Below are 23,202 nucleotides of genomic sequence, written 5' to 3'. Positions count from 1 at the left end.
TGTCTATATTTCCTCACTAGGTTCTATAATATGAAAGCATTTGAAGGTTGTCTGCTCTTCCTTGGTTGATATAACTGCACTGATTTTGGCATAACCTGGATGAGCTGTGTTCCCTTTTGATACTTTGCAAATTCTGCTGGCTTAATTGCCTACTAGCTCAGAACAACCTTGTTCCCACTAAGACCACAAAACCGGCCTTTTTTTAAAAAAACTGAGCACCATGTAAACAAAAATATTTGCTTATAGGCAGAAAATATAATTGGGACGCAGGTGGCGCTGTGGGTTAAAGCCTCAGCGCCTAGGACTTGCCGATCGAAAGGTCGGCGGTTTGAATCCCTGCGGCGGGGTGCGCTCCCGCTGCTCGGTCCCAGCGCCTGCCAACCTAGCAGTTTGAAAGCACCTCCGGGTGCAAGTAGATAAATAGGGACCGCTTACCAGTGGGAAGGTAAACGGCGTTTCCGTGTGCGGCTCTGGCTCGCCAGAGCAGCGATGTCACGCTGGCCACGTGACCCGGAAGTGTCTGCGGACAGCGCTGGCCCCTGGCCTCTTAAGTGAGATGGGCGCACAACCCCAGAGTCTGTCAAGACTGGCCCGTACGGGCAGGGGTACCTTTACCTTTACCTTTAGAAAATATAATGGAGGAGAGGTTTCCCCCTGATTTCGAGTACAGCCACTTACTGTGTGCTGAGGTAGGAACGATGGGCAGAACTTCATTCTGTATCACAATATGAGAATCAAATGCTGTGATTCCCAGTGCTTTACAATCTGCAGCTTCCCACAAGGATCATTTAACATCTTTAATGTATCTAAATATCTAACATCAGTTGCCCCTGCTGCTGTGTGGGAGCTCACCTCTTTTTCCAATTAGCCCTGCTGTGGGCGGATGGGGGGGCAGGTTTTCCTCCCAGTGTAGAAGCCCCAGGATCCTGCTTTACTGACACAGGGTGAGCCCCACATCTGACCAAACAAATGAGTTAATAGCAAACATGATGAGAATCATAATATAGGGAGGAAGTGTGCAAATAAAGCCCAGGCCAAAACAAACCTTCAGCCTCACTTTGGAGAGCTTGAGTTCTCCTTGATCCGACAGTATGTATGAGCCACACTGTTGTCATTCATTTATAAAAACAAGAGATATCAGTGCTCAGGTTTGCTTGGAAATCACACCGCGACATGTTAGCCTTTCCCCACTCCTCACATCCAGATGCACGGGCATGGTGACTGTGGGAAAGAATTGTTTGTTTTATTGAGACAACTTATATATCCTGCTATTCCAATGCACTTGCATTGTGCAGGGTGGCTTGCAGGAAATTAAAAACAAAACAATCCCATAAGAACTAAAATCAACAGCATAAAAACAGAAACTAGCTTGGCAGATAAAAACAATTTTAAGCCAAGCATCATTCTACCAGATAAAATCAAACTGCCAGAAAAGGAAAGTTTTAACCAGTCATCAAAAAACAATAAGAGGGGTGGGTGTCAGACAGATCTCATGGGGTAAGGTGGATGCGACCACTGAGAAGGCCTTTTTATATTACTTTTTGGTTCTGTCCAGTTGTGCCTCAGCTATGGCTGGGAAATGGAGAAGAACCTCTGCAATAGATCCAAGCCATTTAGGCAGGCATAGGCAAACTCAGCCTTCCAGATGTTTTGAGACTATAATTCCCATCATCCCTGACAACTGGTCTTGTTAGCTAGGGATGATGCGAGTTGTAGTCCCAAAATATCTGGAGGGCTGAGTTTGCTTATGCCTGATTTAGTGCTTTAAATGGAACTAGGGTTGGTTTTATTGTTGTTCTGTGCTTCTTACTTGTCCAAGAGTTTCTGGTTCTTTATTGTATGTTCATTCTTATTCTCTTGCTACTCCATATACTTGAAATCATCATCTGGAAGATTTGTGGGTCCGTCCCCCAATTCTGAATGTTCAAATCAGCCTTAAAAACATACCTCACCCCCATTGGTTTTTTAAGATATGTAATATAACTAACCATATTTTATCCCCCTACAGACCCATGTGTGGGGGTTAACAGACAAATTAATCAGCCTACCCCTTCTGTTTAAAAGCATGGGGCTGAGGACAGTTTAAATCTCATCGTAAGGAGTTTAATTGAAAGCATAAAAAGAAATTAGTGGTTAGGCTGATCACCCCTTTCATTAACCCGTTTATCAAAGAAACATACTACAGACTGCTGCAGAATAGGTGTAATATGACCCCATGGGTCATATTGCCAACTAACACAAAGCACAGTGCACGTGCTCAGAGGCACTATTTCCCCCTGTTCAGGCTATGTGATAAGAAAAACAGGGCTCATCTATGCCTCTTTTTGTCTCACCATTGCTTTCTGGGGAAACCTGCTGTTTACCTCTGAATCAGATCAAACAGCAGATTGCTATTTGTTTCAATTCAGTAGTAAAGAGTGTTTTCCAAGGGAAAGCTACATGTCCAATGCAAGACCACCTAGAAAGCATGGGACCAGCGGAAAACTGCTCAGACTCATTCTTTCTAGGCACGGCACAAGTGGAAGTGTGAGTGAGCCTGTATTCTAGTTGTAAAAGCAAAGCTGGTGAATATGCATTCTCCATTGAGAGAGATTGATTTGTTTCTGCAGTTTATCACAAGACCTAGAGCAGTGTCCAGACAAGATGCTAGAATGGCTGGGAGGTACCAACTTCACAGATTTCAGTGCTGGCACCTGGTGCTAAAAGCAGATTGCTGTGCTGAGTTTAAGAACAACAGCAGCAAACTGTGTTTCCCAGTATACAATCTCCTGTCCACTTACTCCCTTTGCATTCTTTAGTCTTGCTATGCTAGGTATTGCTTTGACCCACGCATAGGAGTGGGCTTTTGATGTCTTGTAAGTTTGAAAGAGAAGCAAGGGGGAAAGGATAATTCTGGAACTATCTTCAAATCCCCTTGAAGTGGGGAAAATGGGCAGGGCAGATCTCATTCCAATTAGTGTATGTGGGGAAATCGCTAGTGAGCTTATTATGCGAGGATTATTCATGCATAAGCTTTCCATTAAACACAATCCAGTGGATTTGTTGTTCAACCCTAAACTCTACAGTTAAAACATCTGGAACTAGCCAAGGGTGGGGCAATTCTCCTGCTTTCCTTTCCCATTATATGGTGAGTCCAAGAAAAGGAAGGGAGGAACAAAGAGAGGCTGAATGGAAGAATAAATATTAAGTCAGATCCATGTTGAATATGGTTTTGGCAGAAGCGACAATGGGGCCAGTTATCAGTGCACCTGTGGTCTTTACCCCCCTCCTCTATGGCTCCATATGACACATGCTTTCCAGTTGAACACTTGAAGGAGGAAGAAGAGAAATATTGAATTGGTCCTTTCTTGGGAGGAAAAGTGGAAGATTCACTCTTAGTCTTTTTGCATCTTGTGTAAGGTCTGAAGCAGCAACACGACACATTTCAGCCCACAGCGAAATGCGTGAGTGCCCCACATGCATGGCCCGTGTACATATCACTATGGGTTGTTTATGTTTCCTTGGACATCTTATGCTGCATTATTATGAACTAATCCAGTAATTTTGGTTGTTATTTTAAAGATGCTTTTATGGTAATGGTTAACGTGATTTGTGTTAGCCTAGTTTGTTTTATGTGGGTTTAATGTTTTAACACCTTTGGATCAATATGATGATGGGGTTTACAAATCAAAGGGAATCAATCAATCAATCAGTCAATGTACAAATGGTTAAATGTCCACCAACTTGATAATGACTTTAACATGGAATTAGGCAAATTCATGGAGGATAAGGTTATCAATAACTATTAGCTGCAATAGCTGTTGGAGGCACAGTGCCTCTGAATACTGGTTGTTGGGTATCCTAGGTGGGGAGAGTCCGGTTGCACTCAGGTCCTGTTTATGTGCTTCTTGTTTGGCATTATGAGATCAGGATGCTGGAACAAATGGGCCTTTAGTCTGATCTGGCAGGGCTACTCCTATGTTTTTAGGTTCTATGAGACAGAAAAATGATGAAGTACAGAGGAAGAACAAGATTCCATCAGGCTTTCCTCTCAGACATGTCATTCCACACACTGTTTTCAGAGTCCATGTACATCAATAAAAATGAAGTTTTTAGTATAAACTAATAGCAATCCAATCACTAAAGGGGCACAAAAGTGTACAGCAGTAATGTTCGATGCAATGTTTTAAATGCAGCTTTTAGAAAACTGGTAGCTGCAGACAATACTGCTATCTTTTCTCATGACAAACCTGGGTCATTTCCTTCTGGTTTCTGCCTCCTGCAGAGCTGGTTTATTAACAGTTGATTTCAGGGAAGCTGAGTAAGAACTTTGACATTTAAAAACCAAGATCATTAATTTACTTGGCCTTGGCAAGAACATCACTTGGGACTAGTACTGTAGGAATTAAGTGGCTGGGCTACACTTCTTTCTAGATATTTCTCACATCCATACACTCTTTTCTTACTGTCACCCAGTCAAACCTGTAAATCCATCTTCTGCTTCGTCTAACTTATCAGAGAGACACTAGTTTCCTCAGCTTGAGGATCTCACCCTTCAAGCAGATGAGAGAAGAGAAAGGTAACTGTGTTCTGTTTATGTTCTGAGAATGCAACATGGCCTAGTTGTAAGGATGTCAGTGACACAATTGGGAATAAATACATCTTTGGAAGTATGTAAACAATGCCTTCCAATAGCTTAGAAGAGCAAAATTTAGCTCATAGAACTCAGTGGGACTTATATCTGCATAGAACACAAGCTTCTTTTCTCCTGCTCTGGGGGGTAGGACCTGAACCAGTGGATTCAAGTTACAAGAAAGGAGATTCCAACAAAACATCAGGAAGAACTTTCTGACAGTAAGAGCTGTTTGACAGTGGAACAGATTTCCTTGGGAGTTGGTAAACTCTCCTTCCTTGGAGGTTTTAAAGCAGAGGTTGGCTGGCCATCTGTAATGAATGTTTCAGTTGAGATTCTTCCATCGCAGGGGGTTGGACTAGATGACCCTCATGGTCCCTTCCAACTCAACAATTCTATGATTCTATGAATTGTACAATAAAAGGCTGATTTATCATGCTGTTGACTGAGAAGGGGAAAGGAAAGACTAATTTAAGGTCAGTTGCTGGGAGAACCATGAGCTGTTTTAAACCCAAATAGGGAAGCAGAAAATGACTAAATAAGGGGCCTGTAGCTGAGAGAAATGAAAGCCACTTTAACACACTCCAGACAGGAGGACCTATACTGATTGAAAGGTGCAGTCCTAAGTACCCTTTCTAGGGGTAAATTCCACTGAACCAAATGGGATTCACTTTGGAGTAAATGTATTAGGCTCTTGCCCCTGGCTTGTGTGTTGCAAAATTGTTACAGGGAAAAGAAACCTATATTAAGCGTTGAGTGGAACCATTGTTTTGATTCATCTTCCAGATGATTTTGGAGGAGCTTTGTCCCAGCAGTACTAAAGACTCTATTGTGGAAAGATCTACATAACAGGCTGTGTTCTGTATTTGGCTGCCTTCCTATTCTGTAATATGGGAGAGAAAAATGTGTAGGTCCGAGGAAGGTATTACAGACTTGCCTCTTCCGAGACTTGTGGAAGTTTTTTTAGAACTTGGTTATTGCTAGAATAAATCCCATTATCATCCTTTTCTTTATCCCTAATAAGATTCCGAGTAACCTTTTGAACCAGAACAGGAATTTGAGCTGTTGTCCAAATCAAAGCTGGGGATCTTTAGTCTTCTGCCTGTCTATGTTGCCTTTAATAAAATAGGCATTAGGTCTGCAGTCTCACTTTAGCTACTGGTTTTAACCAGCATCTTGTCTTTCTTGGGTTGACTTCAGGGAAATTATGGTTTCTTTATCAGTAAGAGTTTTACAGACAGTTATTGGCATGCAGGGGACTTAATGTGCCTAAGATAAAAATCACATTATTGAGAAAACACAGGAGCACACATGATCACAAACACACAGTCCTTTCTGCCTTGTTGAGGCCATCTGACGTAATCTGGCTATGGCTTAATCTAGCTGGAAATATATATATAGCTCCTTCGCACAAATGCATATGCAGGATATATGTTTCTACCACAAACTGATTTTCCTTTATATATTCCTTTATATTATTATTTCCCTTAAGGTTGTCTCTATTGTATCTGTGGACAGTTTTCTCCATTGAACACCGATACTGGCATGGGACATAGTTCTATTTAGAACAAAAGCTTCAAATCGCGTGATCAGGAGAATATTGTCTAGGTTAAATATGAGCAGTGGGAGGTCCTTTTATTACCCAGATCAAAATTTTCCAGTAACCATAGGCACTTGAAACAGCTTTCTAGCTATCCTCTATTGTCCTAATCGTTTGGACAGGTACAACAACCCTGTGAGGAAGGATTGATCTTACTTCATTTTACAGACATTGCCTGAGGCCTCCCAGGAATTCATGGCACAGGTGGGACTTGAATGCTTCTTGTTGGCACTTTGTGAGCTCAGTGCACCCTCTCTTTGTTTACAGATCATTTAATTGTAACAAGATGGGACTTGAAATCAGGCATCCAGGTCCAATTCTGTCTGCTAAACCAGTTACCTCTGTGCTAATCTTGCCACTACTCAGAGAATAGTTCAGAAAGGGAAGTCCTATTTGGGCTTTTCCCTCTATGCAGCAATTTGTCTGAAGGGAGAGAGCTGGCTGGCCTCACATTCACCACCGCATCCTGCACCACCCTTACCCCTGCCATCCTATCACTGCTGGGAATGCCTGTAAAAGGGAGCCTGCTGTATGTCTACCAGTGCCTACCAGTAATTAGGAGCTGTTGCCAGTTGTGGGCCTTAAGCAACCATTGAGGAAGAAACAGGAGTCAAGCTCAGTAGGCACTATTGCTGCTGTGTAGGCAAAATCCATGACAGACTGGGAGACCTTTATCTTCCTTCCAGATCACAGAAGAGCCAATGGCCTTCTGTGGATTCTTTCCCTTGAAGCTTGATGGCTCACCACAGAGGGTGGCAGCAAACAAACCATGGGTCTCTGATCTTAGAGTTGGCAACTTCTGACACAACCTCAGCTTGGATTATGAGTCTTTCTTAGCCCCCAGCTACTGATTTACTTTGCTATGAGGTTATATGGACAGGTGAAAAGGATATTACTCGTTCCCAGAATATTTGTCCATGCTTAACTGCCACATTTTGTGGTGATTTTCCTTACTTTCTCAGTTGGTATGGCTATATTTGGTTCTTTATGGATATTTTTGACGGTGGAATGGACTCCCTTGGGAAGTTGTGGACTTTTCTTCCTTGGAGGTTTTTAAGCAGAAGTTGGATGGTCGTCTGTCATGGATGCCTTAGTTGAGATTCCTGCCTTGCAGGGGGTTGAACTTGATCACTCTTGGGGTCCCTTCCAACTCTATGATTCTGTGTTTCAGAATCTGGAAGATCATGAGGCAAGACTCCAAAACACGCTAGTGCTATTTTAGAACGTTATTATTTGACAAATCATTGAGGAGTTTCTTTTGTTCTAAGCCATTTGCCTATAGTTTATATCTATACATCTTTCCTTTGGCGTCATAAATCTAGACATTGGCTCTGTACACATCATACCTCACATTTGAACCACATTTCCCCCCTCCAAGAATTCTGGACACTATAGTTTATTGAGGGTTGCTGGAAATTGTTAATCTATGAGTGGTAAACTACAATGCCCAGAATTCCTGGAGGCAAATAATGTGCTTTAAAAGAACACTGTGTTGAACAACTTGGTTAAGCAGTCCTTAAAATGTTCATGTTTTGGGATAGAATCTTAATAGTTGGCAATAGTCTGCAAGACGCCATGCATGACAGCGTGTTTCTCTTTTCTGTGCATATGAGCTAGTCTGTGTGTTTTAATTAGCCCCTTAGACATTTGTTCAGGTATTCGGGTCTGATCTGAAATTCTTTCTCTCTGCATGCTGTCATCGACCTGCTATTCTGACTTTTCCGGAGTCCGCTCCATGGCCCCACGGCTGATGTCCGAAGGGCTCAACTTTCCACTTAGCTGTTGGGCTTCAAATGCTCGAGTTCACAGGAGGTTTTCTTTGGCACTGGGCCTCTTGCCTTCTGTGTGTGTGTGTGTGTGTGTGTGTTGAGAAATGAGTTTGGTTGTATTTCTCTTCTGATCTATGATAAAGTATGTGAGGGATCCTGAGAGCAAGAAAATGCACCTTTCTCCTGCCTGAGGCACCAGCTCAGCACTCTACTTGGTCGTGAAAGAGAAGGTGTGTATTTCTAGCCACCAGTATTTCAAAAGATCAGATGTAAAGTGGCAGGCAGATACTGGATAAGCTTTCACAATAGGCTGAACCACTGCCGTGATTAGATCTACATGTTCTGCTGGAAGCTTGGTTATTTTTGGTTTTCCAAAAAGTATTGGATCAGAGATTATTAGTCAAGAAGAAGACATTGGAGTAATAGCAGCTTACAGACAATGATAGTTTGTTGGACTGCAGGCAGCAGAAATGACAGTCAGGAAAAAGATGTACATTTGTCACAATATTAGTAATATGTGAAGTTCTGGTCTTGAAAAGTACACAGGACAAGCAGGAAGTGGTGAGCAACAATAGTTGGGGGTATGTGAGACATACCAATAAAAAGCTAAAATAGTTAAGACATTACCTTAGATAAGAGATGAGTAAGAAGAAATGTGATTGAATGATATGAAGTAATAAGTCGCTTAGAAAATGTGGCCAGCAACTGGTTGTTAATGCTTTCATGTAAACTGTTGCCAAATTCGTTTGCTGGGTGGGTGTGTAGACACAGCCAACCTGCTGAGAGGCTGCTCCTGAGGGGTGATGCCATTCTGTCCTCTGGAATACCTTGGTCAGAAACAATCCAGATCCTTATGATATAGACATTGGAAGCAGACCTCCTAGTGCAACCCCCCCCCCCCAACAACACCCAACAGGAAGCCTTTAGGGTGGCTTCCATTTACTCTCTGAAAGCAATGCCTGCTGGTTCAGAAAACGTTAGTGCAAATTGGCTCTGCTCCACAACACCAGCTGTTCCTTTTTTAAAAAATATTTTTTATTGAATTTTCAATTTTACAAACAAAACAAACATTTTACATACCATTGAATATGCAGTGACCTCCCTCCCTTTCCTTCCCTGGTTCATTTTACAGTGGTACCTCAGGTTAAGTACTTAATTTGTTCCGGAGGTCTGTTCTTAACCTGAAACTGTTCTTAACCTGAAGCACCACTTTAGCTAATAGGGCCTCCCGCTGCCGCCGCACCGCCGGAGCACGATTTCTGTTCTCATCCTGAAGCAAAGTGCTTAACCCGAGGTACTATTTCTGGGTTAGTGGAGTCTGTAACCTGAAGCATATGTAACCTGAAGCGTATGTAACCCGAGGTACCACTGTATTTATATTCACTTCCTGCATATTTTACTAAAACCATTTTTGTCAGTTCTCCATTTTTACATCCCTCAAACAATAACGACTGTTGATTTTATCTTAATGCTGCCAGTGTTTTCAACTGTGTACAGTTACTTTCCATATAGTCACTAAATATTTTCCACTCTCCTTACACTGATCCCCTTTCCTTTGTTCCCTTTAATGGCCCATCACCCAGGCGATCACCTCTGCAGGAAACTGGCCTGGCTTATATTTTAACACTTGCTGGATCCAGCGGTTAGAAGGGTCTCAACATATAGGCTACTCTCCTCCCCTCCTCCCCGCCCCAAACTCACAACACTATCTTTTAGCACCCTGGGCTCTGCCTGCCTAAAGTACTAGTGTAGGGAAGCACAAAGCAGTATGTTTTAATCAGGCTAACAAATCTTTAAAGCATTATGCCATGTTTACAGCTTTGTTTTATTAAATCAAAATAGACAAGTGGACAAGAGCTCACAAGAGTGGATTGGATTGGGTGTGTGAGGTTCCTTAAAATTAATGAGTTCTGAGGCTTTTCTGCTCCAAATAGCAAAACATCTGTTATGTTCTGGGCCCTTAAAGAAGCCAGAAAGAATGGGAAAGCGGCTCTGCCCAAGATTTTGAAAGTCTATGTTGCTTAAGGTTCGTGCCTTCTCTCTCAGAAATAAACAACCCCTCCCCCCAAAACCAACCCAACTTTTTTCTACTTTTCTTATAAGTGAAGCCTATTTCCTTCTAGGCAAAACTGTAGAAATGGTGGTTGTTATTTTCTGGTGCTGTGCTGTGTCTTGAGTTACCACCAAGCGATTTTTGGTAACCTTGGCCAGCACAACAGTTGCAAAGGTGCACCAGACCTATGAAAACAACACTCGGAAAAGTGTGCACTGACCAATCAGGGAAGTCCAGCATGTGTTTGAAAATAAGCCATAGAGCCAAAGAAGGGAATTCTGTGTCTGGCTTGGGCTGAGGTTAATTGCCAGAAGTGACACGCACAGAGAGAATCTATTTGCACACAATGTCTTCTCAAAGTAACCTCAGTGAACTTCATTTTTTCCATGTCACCAAATAAAATGAAACCTATGCATTTTCTTTAAGTGTGTGTGTGTGTGTGTGTGTGTGTGTGAGAAAGGGACAAGAGGGAATGTTATACCTGGAACTTAGTTTTACAGCAGGCTGCAGTTGAGGTCTAATCCTGGCACAGAGAGGTGAAAGTCACATGGGCCATAGGGAGGAGACAGGCTGGAGATAAGGCACTGAATCAGGCAAACAGAAGCCATGGTCCAGAGACATAATCACATGTGGCCCAGTGGCAACATACTAGAGCAGCTAGGTGGGGCAAAGCAAGGGAGTCTTATGTGCTGCTTGGTTCAACGAGTTGCTCACTGTGAGGAACTGGCATCCATGGACAGGTTTTATAAGGTCTGATGTGTCTCTGTTAGCTTGTGAGGTCAGTTGACTGGCTTCAGGCTATGGAGGCAGCTGAAATACTTAGCCCAGTAATGCAGCCCTTGCCCCACAGACCTTTGACTGTCTGGCTGAACAAAACACTGAAATGCAATGGGTAAACAATTACTCAGAAAATGAAATGCAGCGAGGAAACAATGGTGTCATGTGGATGAACAAAATAATGGCAGTTTCGGGGGGGGGGGACCACTCCCAAGTCTCCACATTTGATTTTGCCCATCGAAACAGTGTTCTGTAAGGTGTTTACTAATGCTGGTCAGTCACTATGATCAACACCAGAATTTGTAGTTTATAATGCATGGTGTGTCTATTGATAGAGGATGGGGCACCCAGCATTACATGAAAGTGTGCCTAAGAGTGGCACTTACTTTTCCCTGTGGGAAAGGTAAATGAATATACTCAGGAAGAACACTGGATTTGGGTTTAACCCTGTTTCCTTGTCCCTGGTGGTCCCAACCACTAAAGATCAAGGCATCTATCTCCATTATCTCCATCCTCTATTCCGTTATTTAACTGTGCTAGAATGTTGGGTCAGTTTAATGGAATATTGGAAACTGCTTTTTATAAAGTGATATGTTTATATACTTTGATGTCTTTCTGTTGTATAAATAGTGTGATGTAAGCATCAGACTCTCATTCTCTCCTTTGCTTCCCAAAACAGATGTGGATGAGTGTGCAGAGGGGAATGGTGGCTGCCAGCAAACATGTGTTAACATGATGGGGAGCTACGAGTGCCACTGTCGTGATGGCTTTTTCCTGAGTGATAACCAGCATACCTGCATCCAGCGCCCAGAAGGTTGGTCATTAACGCCTTTATTTCCTGCCAGGCATGTCACCCTCTGCCTCCGTTGGATATTAAGGTTACATAAATAGATGGATAAACATCTGTATGGGCATTATGAGATGTCAGATTTGTGTGTGTCTTATTATATGGTTGAGCACACTCTAGCTTACAAGTTGGGCCCTTTCCAATATCACTCCAAACAGTGATGGACTGATAGCATCAAACTGGAAGTCAAGGCCAAAAGGAGGCTGGGGTAGGGTAGCCATTCACTCTGATTTTGCTTCTCTGTCTTGGATTAACAATGATCATCATGGGTATGGTTCAGTCCCAGTCCCCATATGAACTGCAGGTTTTAATATACTGATTAAAAGCATTCGTCAACCACAAAACTTGGAAGTGCCCCGAGTTAACAGCTGATTGTAGTCTTTGTTGGAGAGCCCAGCTCTTTAGCTTAAGCTGCAGAATTCTCAAGACTCTCTGCACTTAATATATCACATGTTGTAGTTTGTCTCTTGGATACAGATGTGCTAATAAAAACAAATGCATTTACGGCGTAATGTTAATAATTACCACTAAACCATTTACAACCAGGGCTATTTATATAAAGTGCCAACTTTGGGATATGAGATGTCAGAAATCATGTGCATGTGTTTAAATAATTGTTTTAAAGTTTATTATCGACAGAAATGTAGGATATAAATGTTTATATATATTTTTTTTAAAAAAAAAACTTGTACCCATCTTATCATTCACCCTACATTTACACTTGTCTAGCCACATTGGGCACTACAGTAGTGGTGATGCTGTGATGAATATGGGTTATGTTGGAAGTTGGGAGTGGGCAGTCAATTATACACTTGATTCATCTAATGCGATGTTTGCACTGAACTATTTAGCCCACATTATCAACATGGCAGATTGGTAGTTTGAACTGATACTCATACTGTGCCCACCACAGTGATATCTAATCATTACCATGTCATCATCCATAAGCTTTGTAGAATAATTATGATTTAGTGTTTTTCCTTAAAGGAAAGAAGAAAGAACAGCTGGATTAGCTATACCTAGTAGCTATACCTCGATTTACATAAAGACCTAGATTTACATAAAGTTTTTGGAGTGTTCAAAGCATTTCACACATTTCTGACCCCCATAAAATTTATCTATCACTTGATGGTAAGAAACAAAATTCAATGTGGTTGCATCTTGTCATCCTCACAACCACCCTATAAGAAAGATCAGTAAGGGTGTTGCTCTCTTATTGCAGTTGGGGAAACTGAGGCTGAGAGAAAGTGATTTCTATAAGGCTGTTTAATGAGTTCATGGAAGAGCTGAGATAAATATCAGGTGTGAAGGCTGACAGCTGTCAGAGGTGAGCCAAGAGCAGGAAACTTTGTGTTGAACCAGGGTGTCAAAGCCAAGGGCCAGGGCCAGGAGTTAGCACAGAAGCACACCAGAGCCAGGATGACCTTGCTGCTCATGCAAGATCCCAGCCCAGACAGGAAGTCTTCCTAACCTTTCTTGTTCAGGAGGACCCAAAGCCCAGCCTGGGTGGATGAAGCCAGTCTAGAACAGGCTTCCTCAACCTTGGCCCTCCAGATGTTTTGGACAACAATTCCCATTATCCCTGACCACTGGTCCTGCTAGGGATCATGGGAGTTGCAGGCCAAAAACATCTGGAGGGCCGAGGCTGAGGAAGCCTGGTCTAGAACCTGGTAATACTTCACTGCCAGAAACAACTGCCAACTGCAGTTCTGATAGTTCACTGCTTGGGGCAACTGCCTGCAGAACAAACAGTTCTCAGTTGTTAGCTCTGACAGCTCTCTGATATGTAGTTCAGTCTCATAGCCATTCTGCTAGATAAGCTCTATGCAAGCAGAGCAGAAGACTCCAACATCAGCTTTGTCAGGAACAGGCTCATCTGTGTTTGATGTTGACGGTCAGGCTTAGTTTTGTTGGAGACCATGTCAGTTAGAGAAGCTGCAGCAAAACCAAACAAGCTTTTTGATGCAAGCATCAAAGACCTTTCAAAAGCCTGTGAAACTCTAATGCCAAGTAGAGGCAGCTAATGCATATCCCTAACAATTTACCGAAGTAAAAGAGGGAAATATCTTGCCACAACAACCCACAGGACTCGCCTTTTCTTGTCATTTCTTGTGTCTTGGTTTTACCACCTCATCTTTGGCATTTATTTTCAGTTGCTTGGAATAACCTCTAAGAAAAGCTAAAAAGCCAAGAAAGAAAGAGTTCTTGTTTTTGCCATGAAATTTGCAGTCTCCAGCTGGCACAGGATTCTGTTTTGATTTGTCTGTCCCCCTCAATCCCTGCTTTAGCCACAATTGTTTAGTGAGGTAACTTTTTTCTTTGGAGTTTCTGTGCACCTGGCACAATTCAAAATGTTCTGAATTGATTGAACCATGATCTCCGGCATTGTAATCCCAGATCTGACTCCTGCTTCCTTATGATTAGAGTGGGGGGGGCCTGTGGCCCACCAGATGTTGCTGTTGTTGGACTCCAATTCTCATCAGCCCCCAGCTAATGTTGCCAGTGGTCAGGGATTGTGGGAGTTGCAACCCAACAACATCTGGAGTGCCACAAGTTCCTAGCCCTTGGATTGTTTTTTTTTTAATGGCTTTCTTGCTAATTATTGACAGTTCTCTTCTGCCTTTCGCAGGCAAGGGATAGCAATAGTGCTTTTGTTCATGTGACGAGCTGATTTCATTTACATATGTAATTTCTAATACAGCATAATTGCCCTTTGAGCATATGTATTTGTTATCTTCTGGGCAAGATAACAAGGTCAGCAAGGTTGTGATCCATAAGAAGCAAACAGTAATCCTCAACTCTTGCAGTACGGTAAGGAGAGGAATTTCCCTCAAATGGAATGCATTAATAGTACTGTATCAGGCTCTGGTAAAAGAAATTGTCCTCATGGGGAAATGTTCTAATTAGAAGGAAGAGAACCTTCCATACGAGATATGATTCACAGATACAAACCTATCATAGGTTCAGGGAAGACGATGGTTTGCCGTGATGATGTGCAAATGAGGTCAGTGGCTTGCTTCAATTTTCTCTTTATTTTATTTTTAGACTCTTTCAAGCTCAGCCCTTCTTTATCCTCTTCCTCTGGGTAATTTGACTGTTCTTTGGCCTATAATATTTCTGATGGTATCCTCACAAAATCCAGCTGTCCGTTCCCTCCTCCTTTCAGATTTTCATATAGCTACTTCTGTTTACATGTCTGATCATTGTCTTAAACTCAAACATTAGAAGTATAGTGTTTCTCACTTTTATTTCTTCCTTGTCTCTCAGTTATTAGCTGTCCAGTGCAGGCATTGCCTTTAATGCTTCTCTTTCTTTCTCAGCTCACAATACTGTTTGCAAGATTCCCCCCTTTAATACTTCTCAGATTTGTCCTCTTACTTGCTTCTTCTACCATAACCCTTTTTCAGACTCTCATTCTGTCTTGTGTTGATTAATTGTTGATGAGTAAGTAGTTTTTTGCTTATTGGTCTTCCTGCCTCTCAGCTACTTTGAGAATAATTATTTTGCTTATTTATTTTTTGCAGTTGCATCGTGGTATATACCTATACGCTTCTTGTTTCTGGCTTTCTTTATTGTTCTTTATACAGTTTAAACTTCTTCTAACCTTTAAATCTCTTTGTGATCTTGCCCCATATCTGTTCTGTTCCTCGGTTCCTCCATTTATCAAATACTAATCTTTTTGCTAAACTTCCACACCCCTCTGCTGTTTCCCATCTGTGCTGTTCATTATGCGTAGCATTTTCTGCCTTTGATATTCAGTTGTCCTCCTCATTGTCCTACTTTAAGAAAAAGATTTCTCTCTCTCTTATTTCTTCCTTAGATCCCTCTGATTTTTTTTAAAGAATCACTTTTATCAATTAATTACTGAAGAGGTGTTGTTGTGTTGCTGTAACTCTTTTGCTTCACACACAGCACATGCAATTCTCCACTCCCTCTACATTTCCTTGGCTTTTGCCTCGTATGTGAGCCCGTGGGCAGATCAATAAATAACAGCATATGGCAGATTCTGATTCTCAGGTTATGATGAGTTCTGTCACATTAAGCAGATATGCCTGGTTTTATTCTACTGTCCTGATCCCTGTGAGACCAAAGAGAAAAGCAGAAGGAACTGGAGAAAAGCAATGGAGAAACTGGCTGAAATTACTGGAGACTGAAGGGATAGGCTGACCCAGGCACCCATTCTCAGAGTCTCCCTTTCCTTATAAGTTAGTTGTTTTTTAAATTATCATTTTTTGTCAGAATGGTTATTGACATAGCACATAAAATTGCAGTAAGAATGATAAGTGTAATATAGAAAAATAGAAAAATAAAATGAGAATACAGAGGGGAGGAGAAAACCAGGAAACAATTGAGAGTGCAATGCTGTATACAATTGTCACATATAAGAAGAAAAAGGTGAGTCAATTTAGTTCTCAATAAAGCCTCGCCACTTATTTATCTGTAAAGCAGGAGGTTTAGTGGGCTGTGCAGATAAGTTAACATAGGAGAAAAATTTATACCAATTAAAATAAAAGTCATCTATTTCTGATGAACCATTAAGGGCTCTCCGCTTGTATGTCAGGTGTTCTGAAGTGCAATGTCCCATACTTTTGCTACCCGCCTCTGTTGGGAAGCAGGTGAGTCGGATTTCCAATGGGAAACCACTGACATTCTGGCTGCGGCAAGAAGCATAAACAGAGATTTATGCATAATGGGTGAATTGGTACCACACTACAAGGATAGGAGAAATAGGAGGTGATGGTGGAAATAGTGTCAAAAATTGGGGTCCAGAATCTCTGAACTATGCAGCAATTCCACCACATGTGAAGCAATGTTTCAATGTTTCCACAATCCCACCAACATAAATTAGAGTAACCTTTGCCAATTTTTGATAGGTGGAGTGGAGTCCAATGCCATCATAACACTTTTTTCAGCGTGACTTCCTGTATTCTTACAGAAATCATTTTAAGTGGGGGTTTGGACCACAACTCTTCCCATAGTTGTTCCTCTATCGGGAAATCCACTCACTCTTCCATACTAATCATGGCCCCTGAAAAGAGCCTAATTCCGCGCTAAGTAAAATTCTATATACAGTGATACCTCTAGTTGCGTTCCACTCTGGTTACGGACTTTCAGCTTACAAACGCGGCAAACCCGGAAGTGTTTACTTCCAGGTTCAGCATGCGCAGAAGCGATCTGCATGCTTCGCAGAAGCACTCGATCGAGCTGCACACATGTGCAGAAGAGGCGCGCTAGTTGTGGACTTTTCAGGGTGCAAACAGCACCCCAGAACGGATTAAGTCCGCAACTAGAGGTACCACTGTATATTGGAAGCCATGCTCTTATTACGTGAGGTTGCATTAAGACAAAATGATTCATAGAGTGTCAGGGAGTAGTGACCTTCTCCTTTGCTCAGCAAGAGCCAGGCAAAAGAATAGACATGAGTTAGTTGGAGCCAGTTGTGCAGGGTATCGTTTAGTTTTTCTTTTAATGAAGTTGCTGAAATAGGACAACCATTAGGCAGAATATCTTTGATCCTTTATACTCTTTAGTTCCCAACATCAATAATGGAGGTATTTGTCATTAAAACAGAATGCTGGATGGTCCAGAATGGGTGTTAATCTTTTAAAATAACATTATAGCATTATTGTGTTATAGCACTATACTCTTTCTTTCTTTCTTTCTTTCTTTCTTTCTTTCTTTCTGTTTGTTGAAGTGTATTTCGTTTCGTTTCGTTTAGTTGTTTAGTTGTTTAGTCGTGTCCGACTCTTCGTGACCCCATGGGAGCACGCCAGGCACTCCTGTCTTCTACTGCCTCCCGCAGTTTGGTTTGTAGCTTCGAGAACACTGTCCAACCATCTCGTCCTCTGTCGTCCCCTTCTTCTTGTGCCCTCAGTCTTTCCCAACATCAGGGTCTTTTCCAGGGAGTCTTCTCTTCTCATGAGGTGGCCAAAGTATTGGAGTCTCAGCTTCAGGATCTGTCTTTCCAGTGAGCACTCAGGGCTGATTTCCTTAAGAATGGATACGTTTGATCTTCTTGCAGTCCATGGGACTCTCAAGAGTCTCCTCCAGCACCATAATTAAAAAGCATCAATTCTTCGGCGATCAGCCTTCTTTATGGTCCAGCTCTCACTTCCAGTAGTGATGTATGGAAGTGGAAGTGAAGTGTATTAGTGCTAATTAAAAGATTATGTGAGGGAAAAACCTGGTTCATAATATGGCATCCACTGCAAAGGGTTATAATGAATGTTTGTTGAGCTATGATAGGTTTAGTTTCTCAGTATGTCATTGCCTTTGTCAAAACCACATAACTTTAAAAAGAGTAATGCTAAAGGCATGGAGATTGTGCTGTTTTGAAAAAGCCAGACTTTCTACCATTGGAGAGATTGGATAACCACAGGATGAGAATGCTCAGATGATGAAGTTGTGTAGATGCCCTGTAAAAAGTGACTCCACGAAGCCTGGCAGTTCCACCTAATGTGGAAGCACCCTTTGTTTTACTACATTCAGGATGGGAAAGAATGTGTCCAGCTGATCATTTAAATCTTAAATCTTCCACTGGTAGTTGCTGATGTAACAGTGTTGTTTCAGCTCCCGTTCAGATATCTAGATTCAGCCAGTTTCTGTTGAACTTTCTATGGACCTTACATGAAATTATAAGCCTTTGACCTTCTATAGACTTCATCTCCAAATCTTACGAGTGGTCAGTGTTTGCTACCCTCTCTTGGAACTCAGGTATGTCTGGCTAGGCTCTGGTGAACTTAGTCTAGTAGTGAGCCATTGGCTTAACTATTTGTCTCAGGAGGACTGCTCCAGTTTTGCAGTGCTGGAGCTGCCGATTGTTTGCACTCATCTGTTTGTGGATATTGAAAGTTCACTAGAAATGAGACCATGTTCTCTATTATGATTTGTGAATAAATTTCTCTCTCTGACATACCACCATTCCTCCTTAGTGCTGCCATGGATGCTCATTCTATCTTTCCTGTTTTTGCTTTCGGACTAAGACTGCCAGAAAGGGGGAGGTGTTGGTTAAAGTCTGCAGTGGCAGCAGTTTTTACAATGTAAACTGATCATAAACTGCTCCTTCTCAGAAACTGAAGCAAGCTCTTCCAAAACTCATTTCATGCATCTAGCTGGATAGCCATGAGATGGAAACAGACTTGATTTTAATGACTCAGGCTGGATTCAAACCAGTAACTTAGAATTGGAGGCACTATTATTTCTTACTCATTCCCCTTCCAAACATGGTGTTGGTTTTAGGTGTTTTCAACCCTAGTTCTGTGAACCACTGGGCCTCTTTGTGTTTCTTCATCCAACCCCTGCACTCTACAATGAACTCCATCCATGTTGCCTCTCTGTAGACTTTTGCAGTGCTTTGAAAGGGGGGTTGTGTAACTTTTATAGCCTGCTTGAATTGGTGCACAGTCTTGTCACAGATACTCTAGAAAGCATTCTTGCTTTTTCTATTGATGCTTCCTCCATACTCGAAAATATTGCAGATATGCTTCCTTTGTGCTGCAGCACTGAATACAGGAAGCCACTGTGCAGAGGTCCCCTCAGTAGAATTAGGGAGATTGTGTTGCATAACGTTTGGAGATGCTTCTCTGAGTTTGGGTGTGTGACCCAGTCTAGCTTTCATGCCTTTTGTTCTGCATGTTCTACACACATGTAAATAGCCAATTGCAAAAGAAATCCAACATGGTCAAACATTTGATTTCAAATGATGAAACATATGGAACTCGTCCACAGTAGGCAGTGATGGCCACCAACATGGATGGCTTTAAAAGAGGATTAGACAGATTCATGTAGGGATAATGCTATTAACAGCTACAAGCCGCAATAGCTGTCTTTGAGACTCCTTAAAGGGAGTGAAAGGCAGGATATCAAATCCAAACTACTCCTACTCTTCTTCTTCTTCTTCTTCTTCTTCTTCTTCTTCTTCTTCTTCTTCTTCTTCTTCTTCTTCCACATTTAGAGGTGGTATGCCTCTGAATAATAGCTGCTGGAAATCACAGGTGGGCAGAGTTCTTGTCTTGCTTGTATCCGGTTGGCTGCTGTGAGAACAGGATACTCGACTCTATGGGGGCATTGGCCTAACCCAGCAAGTCATCCCAGCAAGTTTTCTTCTGACATTTTCTCATTGCATCAAAGACTTTGGGTTATATTAAACACAGCATTAAAGTGATTGTTCTATCAGCACAAGGATTTCTCTTTGTGCAGCAGAACATTTCCCCCTTCTCCCACCACCTTCCAGAGCAGATTTAGGGACAAGGGGTGGTGGGGAGATTGGGGCGGGGGAGACCTGTTGTGATAGTGGTCATCCTTGTGCAGTTAGCTGAATACTGCCATTTCTCAGCTCCTTGCATCTTCATGGAATAGAGAAATAGATAGAGGTTGAACAGTCAAACTGAGGAGAACTGATCCATGAATAGCTTTCATGCAGAAAAGCCTTCTGACCATGAACATGTCCGTATCCTCATTAAATGCACCTTGTTTACCAGAGGGGATCTTTCTTGGGTTTCCCTCCCCACCTCAGGACCCCTCAGTGTTGTTGTTGCTGGCCCATCCACTACCAGTATCTGCCCTGAAGTCAAGTAGTTTTTTGGCTCGGTTTTGGCACTCTGTGCCGAGAGCACCTCCAAGCAAGCTTGAGATTATACCCTGGGTAGACTGTAAAATAGTCAGACAACTGTTGCGGTTGCATCAATTCCCCTCTTGACGTTGTAAAATGGCGTGAGAAACCCTGTGCTTCCTATGTAGTCTTTCCCAGAGGGAGCCAACCAGCAGCTGCTTGCTTGGATACTCATGCTCAAAATGAGATGGTTCTGAGGGAACGCGCCAGAGTATTCTGCGTGCAATCTCTTACTGGAATCACGCTGTGTGTGACCACACTAGCTGTCTCCATTCCTCCTGTCTGCCTGTGGATTTTGTTAAATAATATTTAAAATTCATCGAGTGTTATATTCAGTGTCCGCAGAACCCAGCTTTTAGAGCTGAGGTTCTGGCAACTTTTTCTTGTCTGCAATAGTAGTGGGATAGCGAGGCTGTGGGTATCATCAGATCCTTGGTTTTCCAGTTGTGATGGAGCCAAAGAGCTCAGGTAGGGACGGCAGGGGGAGGAATATATTCAGCAATTGGTTGTTTCTGAAAAAACTTCAGCATAAAATAGGGAAGGAAGTAGGGAAGCGTGTGAGAGAATGTAAGGTATTGGGAGAGCAACTGTAGACAGAAAAAAACCAAGATAATAAAAAAACTGTTTTCCCAGATGCCTATCCTAGTTATTTCTCCTTGCTTATTTTTTGGTTGCTGATCCTGGACAGTGAGTATTTCATAAACTATGTTTTAGCATATTTGTGGGACTGAGTCCCATAAAACGCTGTTCGTTTTCCAGGCCATGTGCAGCAGTAACAAACTTCTGCTGGTACTGGTCCTTCTCAATCACTAGCTCCCCTGTCCCTTGGCAATGTCTGTAACATGCTCTGATTGTGTACATGGTTAGGCCTATAATGACAGCCACGGTTTCCCTCTTCTCCCTCTCACACACAGCCCTATACTTTCATATTACTGGTAAACAGTCACATAGGCTGAATTAATTTCTGGTTATAGTTCTAGCGGACAGGGCCTAATGTGTTGTGCTGGCCTTTGTTAGCCAATAAATATTTTTGTATTGGTGCATTTATTTTTGTGTGATATGCTTATAAAAACAGTGTGAAGAGGAAGTGAGGCACATGCTGCATTTCACAATCTGTCACTATTTCTGCTCTACTTTCAGACTTGTCTGCACAAAAAGCTTTTGCGTAATCTGGGAAAACCATGATTACGTACTTGCACCTCTGTTTTCCTATAGGGTTGAGACTTCACTAATTACTGTACTATGCTTCAAAAATATATCAGAAGTGATTCATTCCAAAGACAAACATAAAGAGAGCCAGCAGTAAGTGGCAAATTGTGATTTCCTACACATTTTCCTAAATCCTTGTTCCAAGCATCTTTAAACCAGCAGCAGTTGTGTTTATCACAACCTTGCTCTGAGCATCCACTTTGCAATGTGTGACGCAGAACCCTCTTCATGTCCTAATACTACCACATGGCATGCTTTACGCAAGCTTTTATTTGGGCAGAAGTCCCATTCTCTCTTCCTTGCCATTGCTTTTTCCCTCCTCCTTCATTAGTAGTTAAGGTCCTTGCATAGTAAAAGACCCATGAAATGTCCATGATGGGTAGTGTTTAGTGGGGAAGGCTTCCATGCTTCCTTAAGATGCTTAATGTCAAATGCCTCCAGATTTGAAATCCAAGCTGTGCATATATTGTTCACTAGAGCAGTGGCTAACGAAAGATGGGTCTTGTTTAAGGGGTTGCTTAATGTGCTTCTGTCAGCAGTTCTTTGTCAGGAGAGGGGTTGCAAGCACAGAGAGCTCTGCCCTCTCCTGCTACGAGATGCATTAGACTGCCAAGAATAATAGCAGTGGCGAGGAATGAAACAGATCCGAATTGCTGCCGACAGCTTTCAGAAGTCTGTCTGGGTTGGTGCAGCAGCTCTTTCCATGAAACATGAGTTCCAATATCACTTTTTAAAAATGCAAATTGCAGGCTCAGGGTTGCTGGTCTGGATTAGGAACTCAGCAGGTGGCAAAGGGTTAAAGCCGCCTGCCCTCCTCCCGCATTGCTAGGTTCCAGGTGGGTGGAGCCCTTGCTGACAATTTGTGAAGGCCAAAACTGTATACATACTCAAGAGCAGAACCATACAGTTAGGATCAGATGTAGTTTGACCCTGCGTGATGCCTGCGCCCTGTTATGTGGGAAAACAGCTCCATTTGTTCACCTGCTGCTGCATCTACTGGTTTAGGTTTTCAGTATAAAAGAAGAATTCATAGTCCTCATCCATGAATTAATATGCTGTTTCTTCTTCTCAGGCTTCAACATCAGCCTTGTACAACAAGGCAAGCAGACAGACCCAATCCCTGTGGCTCCTAGTCTGTTTCAGCCCTTCCAGGCCATGAGACAGGGGGCATGGTCCTCCTGGCTCTGGTTTCTGCCTGTGGTGGGTGGCCGACATGGAGAGATGGATGCTAAAACTCGGAACTCAGCGGTCCTCCGTGCCAGAGCAAAGCACAAACAATCCAGGGGCATGAGTCAGCAGCAGCACCCTGTTTTGTTTGCAGCTTGGATGGGCCAGACAGCAGTGTCTGTAGCTAATGCTGCCTCTGGCAGATTTACAGCACACAGAGAGCCTGAGAGACTTTTGACCCCTCTTGGGGCCTTAGTTGGCTGTCTGCCTACAGCATCATTGAAGAATAGAGCTAGGGATATGGAATGAGAAGGCTAACTAGGGTACTGGACAACTGGAAAGATGAAGGGAAGAGGTTGGTCAATAGGGATGGCTGGAACAATCTAATTGAAGAGAAAGTTTGCTGTTTTGATGTGGGATTTATAATGCGAAAGGTTGGAGGACACTCAGTTTTGGGCACAATGGAGCAGTGGCAGTGGAGTGAAATGGCAGGGAATGCAGTGTTAAGTGGTGATCATCTCCATAAAACATACAATTCATCCTAGATTTTTCATCTA

The 23,202-nt window shown here is 42.5% G+C and overlaps 1 protein-coding gene across 7 annotated transcripts in view; it reads left to right on the top strand.

Annotated features, from left to right (window-relative positions):
- Positions 1-23,202, top strand: part of SCUBE3 (signal peptide, CUB domain and EGF like domain containing 3) — a 118,141-nt gene that overhangs the window by 39,985 nt on the left and 54,954 nt on the right. For 6 of the 7 annotated variants that reach the window (XM_083744939.1, XM_083744943.1, XM_083744942.1 and 3 more), the window contains exon 4: positions 11,491-11,625. In XM_083744939.1, coding sequence (XP_083601065.1) covers positions 11,491-11,625 — 135 coding nt within the window. Of the gene's footprint in view, positions 1-11,490; positions 11,626-14,464; positions 14,663-23,202 lie in introns of those variants that run through there. The other variant, XM_083744945.1, reaches the window with a different exon arrangement.

The sequence above is a fragment of the Podarcis gaigeae genome, assembly GCF_964106915.1.
Source record: "Podarcis gaigeae genome assembly, chromosome: 6".
NCBI classification, from domain to species: domain Eukaryota; kingdom Metazoa; phylum Chordata; class Lepidosauria; order Squamata; family Lacertidae; genus Podarcis; species Podarcis gaigeae.
Note: the sequence above shows the minus strand (reverse complement) of the source record. Positions and strands in the feature narration are given on the sequence as shown.